Source organism: Leuciscus leuciscus (assembly GCF_965113295.1).
Source record: "Leuciscus leuciscus genome assembly, chromosome: 13".
NCBI classification, from domain to species: Eukaryota; Metazoa; Chordata; class Actinopteri; order Cypriniformes; family Leuciscidae; genus Leuciscus; species Leuciscus leuciscus.
The window spans coordinates 10,693,902-10,705,549 of record NC_138737.1 but is presented as its reverse complement, the minus strand read 5'-3'; the positions used below and the strand labels follow the sequence as shown (position 1 = coordinate 10,705,549).

General features: G+C 36.0%; 1 protein-coding gene across 1 annotated transcript; it reads left to right on the top strand.

The window, feature by feature from the left end:
- The first annotated feature begins 3,705 nt into the window (after positions 1 to 3,705).
- On the top strand, positions 3,706 to 7,273 carry elovl8b (ELOVL fatty acid elongase 8b). Its single transcript, XM_082188513.1, has 8 exons — positions 3,706 to 3,901; positions 4,387 to 4,452; positions 4,654 to 4,841; positions 5,002 to 5,082; positions 5,171 to 5,227; positions 5,334 to 5,448; positions 5,701 to 5,828; positions 6,060 to 7,273. Exons 2-8 carry the CDS (start codon positions 4,395 to 4,397, stop codon positions 6,225 to 6,227), a joined length of 795 nt encoding a protein of 264 aa, XP_082044639.1. The 5' UTR covers positions 3,706 to 3,901; positions 4,387 to 4,394; the 3' UTR covers positions 6,228 to 7,273.
- The last annotated feature ends 4,375 nt before the right edge of the window (positions 7,274 to 11,648 follow it).

Below are 11,648 nucleotides of genomic sequence, written 5' to 3'. Positions count from 1 at the left end.
ACATGGTCAAACAAAAACAAAAGTATACAATAAAACAAATATACAAATTATATACAGATGTAAAGATGTAAAATAGTCAGATGTAAAATAACACTGCATAGTTTATCATAGATAGATTAAAGCTTATATCATTCAAGAGCTGTGACTGATTTTCTCTTTGCCTTTTGTTGTTTGATTCACATTAATGGAGCAATCGTCAGCAGGATTATTAGACTGCTGCCTCTTTAAGACCAAATGCAGATCTAATCATTATTAAGCCTCATATTTTCTCCCAACTATTTACACCGATTTAAGACATAAACTGTATTTAAGTGAATAAACTGTTTAAGTGAATCTCCAAGACGGCCATTTTGACATATTTGTGTATTTGATCGTTTAGATGCGCACACGAAGCCCAAAATATACGTTGCTTGTCTCGTTGCGGTGTGTTTCAGAGCGTGCGCCGCATTTTGGAACAGCGTCTATTGCGTCAATTTTGGTACTTTTAATAGCCTTTTATTATCAAACGCGTCCCGCAGTTTAGCAACAGTATAGACTACATTTTACAACAATCACCGATCGTGCAGATTCTGACGTTACTTTTGGGTTTTAGGGAGAAATGACAGCGCATCGCTCTGTGAAGGGAAGGAAGTTGCGCTGGAGAGAATGTGGCTTAGTTATTAGTTTTTAATGGTTACACCTCAAATATCTTCTTTTTTATAATCATTGGAAGCCAAAATCTAAATTTAAAATAAAATTAGTTTAATATCAAAGATCTAAAGTGTAACCTTTTGAATGTTCTGTCCTCATCGTCACTCATTAAGCAGGGCTGTTGTGTTGCGCGCGCCGTGGCTTTGCGTGAAAGATCGCTCGCTCTCGCTCTCTCTCTCACACACACACACTCTCTCTCTCTCTCTCTCTTTAGCAAAAATGCATCACAGACAAATGGTTCAATATATATTCGCAAGATAATAATTTCTTAATAGCAATAATAAATAGCACGTGTAGGCTACTTTCATAATTTCTCCAGTACCGACAGCAGAACCGATAACGTCCGAGCTTAACGATCCAGCGGTCTTTCAAAATTCAGCACCGGGGCCCGTTTAATACCGGGTTTCGGTACCCATCACTAAGTATACGTCATTGGCACAATGCCTTGAAGGAGCCTTAGAAGTTTCCAGCCCGTGTTTTATTCACAGGAGTGACCTCCTAAGACTCCTGAATCCTTGCCGAGTCCAACAATACCAACAATACCAAACCGCTATACTGCAGGAGCGCGCACTCTTCAACTGCACGCGCAAATGCGCCAGCGCGTGCTGTATCACTTCACTAAAGCGCAAAAGACACGAGAATGCAACGTCGTAAATTAGTAAGTTAAGAAATAAAAGTAAAATACCAATAAATTACGTTATTGGTACGTCATGTGTGTTGCTATTTATCAGGAGCAGTTTCCATGTTTCTTTACCAGTTCTTCTAAGTATTGTGTATCACCATGGTAGCCTAACTGTTGTTGTTAACATAACAAAATGCCACTTAATGGTTATTTTGTATATTTGTATATGACTGTGGTGGCTCATACCAAGATTGTATTAACAAAAACTAGTTTGGGACTGCTATATAGCTTAACCTCGCAGTGCCTACTGTTTATCAGTATTTGAAATATTCTTACAATTTTATTTTGTATGTTAAGTAAAGGGGGACATAACTTGTGAGTCAACAATTTTTGTGTAAACAAATGTATTATAATAGGCTTATATAATTCCTAAAAAGGTGGGTCACGGCTTGATGACCATGGGGAAATGTGGGTCCCATGGCCAAACTATTCAAAACATCATTCAATGTTGTGATAATCGTAATTAATAATCACAATTACAAATTCAAGGGAATAATCGACAGTTATAATTTTTGTCATAATCGTGCAGTCCTACTTTATTCCTTATACCTGATTCCCTTACAAGAATTTTTGGCTAAAAAGTCACTGAATCGATCTCAAGTCACTGAATCGTTTCGGATCGGATCGTTCTAAATGATCCAATATCGTCCTTGAATCGTATTGACAACCACGAATCGCGATACGAATCGAATCGTTGTTAAAACGAATCGTTACACCCCTAGTAAATAGCTAAACAATAACGGCAAAATGTTAAAATTATGATAGGAACTGACAAAAAAATAAATTAAATCCAGTCAATTTCACCCATGGATCATTTTGATGCTCTCACATGTTTGAAACGAACAATGATGGATTGTGATGAAATTTGTTTTGAATTGGGACTGGTGAATCCCCGTCCATACTGTCAATGACCGTTCGCAAAGACCCGCCCACTTTAGTTACTGTTGCTATGTCTGACAAGCGATGCCACTCTCACACCACACCAAGTTCTCACGCAAAAATACATTGCGGATCAGAGAAAAGTCATTTTTTAGAGACATTTAAACAATAAATACCGTTTTGTGACTCTTTAATGTGTCTGACAGATCGCTGTAGACTCGAGGCTCAGTTAAAGCTGCTTGTGAACTGATCATCTCTTCCTTCTAGTTAATTTATAGCATTAAAATAAACATGAATGAACATAAAAGGAATATTGTTTTAAAGTGCTAAGACGTCAGTACACTTTGTTTTTCAAATTTAAATCCTCCAATGTTAATCTACTAACTCTCCTGACTGCTTTGTTGGACAAAATGGCGGATTATGATTAGTCAGATCGCCTGTCAATCAAACTCCCTGCGAAGGGTCAATTGAGAATGCCCGTGCGCACAATCTTAATCTAATCGACAATTTTGCAGTTGCACAAAGGAAAGCTCGGAAAATCCCGCTATAATTTAAGAGAGCATCTTTTTTATGTATTTGGACCTAGGCCTAACAATGTGTTATGGTGCGCTGTCACCAGTGTTTTTTTTGTTATTTTTTTTGTTTTGTTTTTGGTGAGCGTAGGCTACTCCTGATTTTGTTAGTCATCTCATCTCTTATATGCTGTGTATGATCATATCCTGCCCTATTCATGGTAGCCTACTCGTGGACATTGCGTCATCAATGTCATCAATTGCGTCATCAAGGAGCCCACCTTGATAATCCTACTTAAGGACCCGGTGGTGGCTCGTTACGCCACTGAATATAATTGTCTAAACTCCTTATCAAAATTACATATTTACAACAAATCTGACACATATATATGGGCACACTTTGAGTACTACTAATATAAGTGGTGGAGATCAGGCAAGACTATAAGAAGACTAGGCAAAAGGTGCTATAACTGTAAAAACGCTTTAAAACCATATATTTCCTATGGTAAACTGCCTGTATTGGCTGTAAATTGACTTTTTCATCTATGATGGCAGTTGTTAAATGCTTGCTAAATAAAACTTAATGTCTTTTGATGCTTGTGTGCTTAAAGGCCTTAACTGCTTGAACCCCGTTAAATGCTGCTTGCAGCTTTAATTATTATTGTTATTATTTAACAGCCTTTAGCCAAACAGGTAAATTAAATAACATGGTCATGTTAATTTCATTTTCTGTGCCCTGAATGCCCTTCCTTGTCTAACACTGGCTTGTCAAAATAAGAGTCAAGACATACATTTTTAAATGAACGTGTGATTATTTATAATCGAACACATTATGTGAAAAAAGGCTATACATTTTCAGAACGTTTAACGTTTTATCCTTTGGTCTATTTGAAAAGAAAATCTGATTTATATGTATGTTTTACTTTGCAACGGTGGGGCTTTTAACTGTATAATGTGAGCTGTTAAAACTGGGTGCAGTCCAAAGTTTTTCTTCAGTTCTGTGCACTTCAACTGATAACGCACAATTTCCCATGTTACTCATATAACTTTGTGGAAGTTCAAAGTTGCCATCTGACCGTGCGCTTGATCTGAACTCTTCCACACAGTGCGATACGTTTGTACGTGTCCTCAACCTCAGGTAAGTTCACCGGTAAATTCATGTTGATTGCAGACTTATCAAAATATGGGTTAATCCATATACTGTACAAACAATAATTGTTGAAAATAAAAACGCACAATGTTCTTTAAATTTCATTTAAAAAAAAAAATCGGATTTTGCACTAATTGCAAGAATGTGAATGGATAAGCAAAGAACGTTTTAAAGAAGTTAACTCAAACCATTGTGTTCAAACAGTCTTGTTCGTCATCAAGGAAGTCATACAAATCTGCATTTTCATTATTTCAGATTGTATGAACAACGCATAAACAATATATATTATGTTAATTCGATTTATTATAGCAGGGATATTTATGAAATGTATAGGCTATATGTTTCATCCGCATAGCAAAAGTTAGTAATGGTAATAATAATAACAACTCTTGGTTGTACGTGTTTCCACCTCTTCTACTGTCAAATGCTAGTCTTGCAAATTTCATTTTAATAATGGAGCAATCCAATATTAGTGTCCTCAATGGAAACAACGTGGCAGAGAGTGGAATCCTTGCACCGCTGGATTCTAGAGAATGGGGGTATGATTTATTTGATTTATTATAAGTGATTTAATTAAATTAAATTGTTATTTATTATCATTTATTTTACTGTGCTATCTACATGTAGTAGTATTTGTATTATAACAATACATAAAAAAACATTACATTATAAAATATAAATAATAATTTTTAGAATGCACAGATATGCAAAGCTCCTTGTGTTCCGTCATTTTATTTCAGATAAGCGGACGGACCCATGGCTTCTAGTCCACTCTCCTGTGCCGATCATCTGTATATTTTTGTGCTATCTTGGTGTTATTTGGATCGGACCCAAACTTATGAAACACAAGGAACCAGTGAACCTAAAAGCAGTGCTTATTGTGTACAACTTTGCCATGGTCGGTTTGTCTGTTTACATGTTCCACGAGGTACATTATACATTACTCAAGTTCAATCCAATATAGGTGAATTTTTTTAAAGGTTATTTCAAATACTTCTGTTAAAATAACTTCGTCATCAAATCTTTAAAAGATCCATCCACTCATGACCTGCTGGTATCACCAGTGTATTTTTCTTTTCTTTCCACAGTTCTTGGTCACATCATGGCTGGCAAACTACAGTTATCTGTGTCAACCTGTGGACTATAGCCGCAGTCCATTGGGAATGAGGGTGATTACGTCTGTTTGACATGTTGCCTAACCAATAATTTCTGTATTGCAAATAGTTGTTTATAGTTGTGTACTTGTTATACTTTTAGATGGCCAATGTATGCTGGTGGTTCTTCTTCTCTAAAGTCATTGAGCTCAGTGATACAGTGAGTTTGACTAATTTAACAGATATAATTAGTGCAGATATTTTCACCCAGGGTAGACATGCGGTTTTAAAAAAAAGATGCTTTCTCTGTCAATTTCCACATTTAGGTATTTTTCATCCTAAGAAAAAAGAATAGCCAACTCACATTTCTACACATGTATCATCATGCGACTATGATCTTCAACTGGTGGGCTGGAGTGAAATTTGTGGCGGGAGGTCAATGTAAGTCAAAAATATATGCCTGAACATGCAAAACAAATTGAACTGATAAATTGTTAACGTTATAGTCAGTTACTAAGGTAGGAAAAAAAATCTGGTTTTATCAATATTAGTTAATATGCACCTTTTTTCCCCTAGCCTCTTGGATTTTTATATTTTAGACCCATTAAATGTAACAATTATGCTATGCATGTAATTATTTTTTAACAGAATATCTTGTATTTTAACTGTGTGCCTTTTTGCCTATTCTTTCAGCATTTTTTATTGGCCTGCTGAACACTTTTGTTCATATTGTGATGTATTCGTACTATGGCCTGGCCGCCCTGGGGCCTCACATGCAGAAATATCTGTGGTGGAAGCGCTACCTCACCTCACTGCAGCTGGTAAATACACACAAACACACACGCATTGCTAATCTGGTCATTTGAAAATAAATTTTTAGACTATCAGAGCCTTTTGTTAAATCCTTTTTTCTTTTTCTTTTTCTAAAAATAAATTGCTTCAATAGACATGTCCTGTTAGAAGATGGCCAGTTGATACTTTTTCCCATAAGGATCCATAAGAGTAAACATTCATAACACATCAACAGGACCTTGAATAACCTCTCATTACAGGTCCAGTTTGTCTTGCTGACTCTTCACACTGGATACAACCTCTTCACTGAGTGTGACTTCCCTGATTCCATGAATGCAGTTGTGTTTGCGTACTGCGTCAGCCTCATTATACTTTTCAGCAACTTTTACTACCAGAGCTACATAACAAGGAAGAGCAAGAAGTCTTAATAGTTGATCCACATGCAGAGGAGAAGAAATCACCCAGTTTTTGATAGACTATTTTTTCAATCGCTGTTAAAATTGAAATCAGGCCTTGACTATTAATCCATCAGGACTAAAAGGATTTGTTGAAACAACTAACCTCATATCTAATTTGGGTTGTAAATATAACTTGTCTAGTAGAGATGTGACGACTTGTTCTTTTTTTTTTTTTTTTTTTTGCATTTTGGAGAGGTGAAATCTCCTGCTTTGTCATCAACCACAATAGAACTTGAATGTAAATGAAGTATACTCTCATTTTAAGTAACTCAAGGGTGGAATGTTATTAATTATGCTAAACAGCTTTGTACTATCTATCTTACAAATTGTGCGTCTTTATTAAGTGAAGTGCACTAGATGGCACTATAGGTATGTACTATATGTAACTTGACTGCAGCTGTTTTCACGATACGTACGCCAGGGTTGCCAAGTCTGTTGTTTTCCCGTGGGATTGGGCTACCAACAGTTGCCGCGGGGTGATAATTCAATAATTTATGGTATTTACAATGGAACTGAAGCAACATTTAACTGACTTCAGCTGAACAACAGCCGAAATTCATAGTTTTCCTGTTATCACTGTAAAGCTGCTTTGAAACAATCTGTACTGTATGCGCTATATAGCCTAGCCTAATTAAAGGTGACTTTACTTGACTTCTCACATATCCCTACACTGGAAAAGGTTTCAAATGTATTGCATAAATTATATTCAACAGAAGTCCTTGAAACTAAATATTTTACCAATGATAAAACTGATTGATGTTAAGTTTGTTGGCCACTGCGCTTTTGAGATGTGTTTGATCGCTATGATATAGTGGCTTTCAATTTGCATAACAGTGACTGTAAAATATGTATTTTAGGTAGGAGGAGAATAGCATTTTTTGAGTTTTGATATTTGGGATAGTCGTTGGGCTACTTTTGGCTAGTTTTGTTATGCAGACCTGACTACATGCCATGCGCGCAGAGAGTGTCAAAGGGTGTTTGAAATGTGAATAAACAGCAGGCCTGACATTAAATAATCCAAATCAGCTGTTTAGCCTGTAGATCGTTCAGTAATGCTTTTGCAACACAGAGACAAAATCATAATAGTAAGTTATTGAACCTATAAAACATATAATCAAATCAGGTTGCACAATATCCGCGACAGGAGATTTGCAGTAACTGTTCGTGTGCAGTTTGCTATTTCCAGCAGAGGTGGACAGTAACAAAGTACATTTACTTGAGTACTGTACTTAAGTACACTTTTTGAGTATCTGTACTTTACTTGAGTATTATTTTTTCTGGAAACTTTTTACTTTAACTTCACTACATTTGAAAGACGAATATTGTACTTTTTACTCCACTACATTTCTGTCAAGGTCCTTGAGTAGAAAGTTGTAACTTCAGTCAGGGGATGATTTTGGTTGCAGGGGTTGCATTTTGGTTGGAAATGAAAGTCGGGTGGACGTCAGAAACCCGATGTCAGACTGACGTCAGAACCCGACATCAGATTGACGTCAGCATCCGACGTTGGATTTTGGTTGGAAATGAAAGTCGGGTTGACGTCAGAACCCGACTGATGTTGGTTTCTGATGTCAACCCGATTTTCATTTTCAACCACATTACAACCTCTGTCCGACGTCAATCTGATGTTGGATTCTGACATCAACCTGATTTTCATTTTCAACGTTGGGTTTGGTCTCCTAAATGCAAATTTTGTCATTGTTTTGGAGCACTCTAGCTTACAGATAACAGTAAGGCTAACATATTCATACTAAAAGCCCAAAAACTTTAAATAGGGCACTCTTTGAGGGAACAGCCATTTGGGTTTCCGAAACCATTGTGGACGTTATTGAGTGCACTTATTCAATCTCACATTCAATCCCACTATTGGAACTGTGTTCTAGAAATACATTTGATAATGATATGAGGGTACGCAGGCATAGATTCCTGAGGCATAAGTTACTGTGAGTATTACATACAACAGTGCAACAATAATAAAACAATACATTGACATTTACTTTTTACTTTTGATACTTAAGTACTTTTAAAAACGAGTACTTCTGTACTTTTACTTAAGTAAAAATCGGTCTTTACAACTTTTACTATTTGACCAGTAGTGTCTGTACTTTTACTCAAGTAAGGAAGTTGTGTACTTTGTCCACCTCTGATTTCCAGCAATTAGCTACAGCAAAAACGTTGAATTCTAGGCATTAGAAGTAGCCTAGGCCTACTGACATCTATAATCAGTATGTAATGTAAATTCATTTGTTTGTGTTTTTCATAACTCTTCGGGTATCTCCAGGGATCACTGGCACAAGCTCCGTAAAACCGGACGGAAAAGGAATAAAGTATGAACTGGGTCGCCCTCTCGCAAACACATGTGATTCTTTATTTGATGCGCATATTTCATTTATATAAAGAATAAAAGTAAATTATAGTAATCATTATTTGGAAACTTTTTAGATCGGTCCTCTGACATTTTTTTAAAAATATTTTTTACTTTAGGCCTATTTATTAAATCATCTGGTTACCAATAGTAAATTCAGATTGTAGGTCTTAGAACTACAAACTGACTTAAATTCAATCTTTAATTGAAATACTTTATTATTGACTTTTTAAAACATGGAAACATCCATTTAAAAATTTTAATCATTATGGTCTAGTGAAAGAGTGACTGAGGGCCAAAGTTTTTATGTTATAAACTGACAAATTGGAGCATTTTGGTAGCTTCCAAATGTCTTGCTAACTAATTTTTTTTCATTCGTGGTCAGGACACCGAGTGTGTGTGTCAGTGCATTTAGAAGTATTAAAACCATGAGATGCCTTTAGACTGAGATCATGGAAGTGGTGCCTGGAAAGTTTCTCATAAATTTTGCGTCAAGTCTCTGATGTAACGCATTACTGGTAAACAAAACAATTTGCTTGAGCAGGGAAAACTGTTGAATTGACCTGTTCTTAAATGTCTGTCTCTTGGGTTGCATAGACATTTTTCAGTTTTTACACATGGCATTCATCATGCCATGTGAATTATTTATTCTCTGTGGCCAAATCTAAACATGACATTGGTAAAATCCTACTCTGGAGGTTCTCTGGGTTTTTTTTTTTTTTTTTTTTACCTAATTGTGTCACTCTAACTCACAGATTGTACTCGCAAAACCAGGATTATTGACGCTGTGTACAATGCCTCCAACAATGAGCTTCAAAGAACCAAGACCCTGGTGAAGAACTGCATTGTTCTGGTGGACAGCACAACGTACTGGCAGTGTTTTAAAGCTCACTATGCCATTCCTCTGGGCTGCAAGAAAGGTGCAAAGCTGGTAGGCGTTCATTTCATATAGCTCACTTTATAAATAGATGAGAATTTCTATTATTAGAGATTCAGCCTCAGATTGTTCATGGACCCTCTGCAATGCATATTGCACACAAAAATGACAAGAGCTTTTCCAAAACCACCAGCTGCAATATATTTACACAGATGCTATGCAAACTTTTCAAAGAGCTTGTAATTGCTTTGGTGATTTATGTTGATTAATATGGACTATTGATGCCTGATATAGACAGTTATTTCCTTACACTCAGGGGAAGAACGCACATACTAATTGACAGTCACCTCTGTAGTCCTTTTTGTGTTCAAGCTAATATTAATATGGGTTAATATGGCATCTTAAGCAAGAATACATATTGTTTTCAAATTTAGCACTAATATTCAAATCAGATATACAATGAATGACCGGGACATTGGTCCAACAATCCCCACCATGAACGACATCAGAATCTTTCCCAGATAAACCATCTTGAAGCTTTTAATTGCATAAAAGGAGGGTCAGTTCCAGGCAAAGCTTCTCTGTGAGTTTTCCACACTTTTCCCATCATGGATCCTTTGAGACAATCACAATCATCTCCATTAAATAAAAATAAATAAAAATCTGATCATTGGCAAACAGTTGTTTTTTCAACAGCACTCATCCGCACCAGTCCAGTCAATCCTTAGTCCAAAGCAAATAACCATAATTTAAACCTCACCAACTGATTTAGTAAAGTCACAGGATGTTCTCATTTTTATGATCATTTGACACATTTCCCATTAGAACAAGAAACAAGACCAAGAAACTTCATTTTATGTTTCCCTCATGTTTATTTGACATCTGTTTATTTTTGCATGTTGTACAAAACCAGTCATAATGGTCTCAGTCAAAGACAAATCTTTGTTTAATTAGTAAGAGTCACAGTGCTTCTGTCTAAGAATTGCTTTTTAATGTTCTGCTTCCTCAGCCTGTATTGCGTTCAGGCCTGGCTAGTGTGGCAGAGCAGACGGAATCATCTTGGAAGGGAAAGAGCTGGAGTTCTACCTCCGGAAGACCAAAGCCAAGAAAGACGAATAGACTCAAGCAATACAACCAGAACGCTACAGTATGAGCATTTAAGGGTGAAAGTGACAATGAATGTGCAAAAATTATTCAGGTAACCAGTGTGAATTATTACTTCCTAATGGGCTAACAAAATTGGCAGTTTTTTGGTCATTTTGTCTTGAAATATTGCATTTTGCTCAAAATAAAATGTCTTGCACTTTCGTCCACCCAAGTACGGTCACTTGCATCTAACTGCACATTCATGTTACTATTTACTATTACTATAATTGTTTTTCTTTGTTCATTTATTTTCAATATTTATTTCAACTGTCACTTTGAGAGTCCAGTTTAAATATTAAATAAATCTTGTAGCCTACATACAATAAAGTGATAAAAAAAATGTAAGTGTGGAAATTATGATGAATTATTTTCCCATGTCTGAGTGTATAAAACAATAATGTTACAGTCTTAAAGGGTTAGTTCACCCAAAACTGAAAATTGTCATTAATTACTCGCCCTGATGTCGTTCCAACCCCGTAAGACCTTCGTTCATCTCCAGAACACAAATTAAGATCTTTTTGATGAAATCTGAGAGCTTTATATCCCGACAGCTACGCAACTGATACTTCGACGCTTCAAGAAGTTAATAAAGAGATCGTAAAACTAATCCATATGAATTGAGCGGTTTAGTACAACTTTTCTGAAAAGACACGATCGCTTTGTTGTGATGGACAGACTGAATTTTTAAGGACACAAGAGCTTCTAAGTGTAGAGCCCTAATTACATGAAACAATAAAATGTACCATCTAAGTCTTTTAGGTTGCTGTATTCTCTATGGTCTCGTTTATTTTTTATAGTTAGTAAATATTTGCAACTTAAATGTACATTATAAGATTTGTGAATGATGAATGATCCTCATCCTCTCCAAAAGGGGGCAGACTTCCCCTAACAATAGTCTGCAAGTCTTAAACGTTTTTTTTCTTTTTCGTCTCAGTCCATCATATGTTTGAGACTAGTTTCTAATAAAGTTTAGGGAACATATGCACATCATTTGCAAAACGTC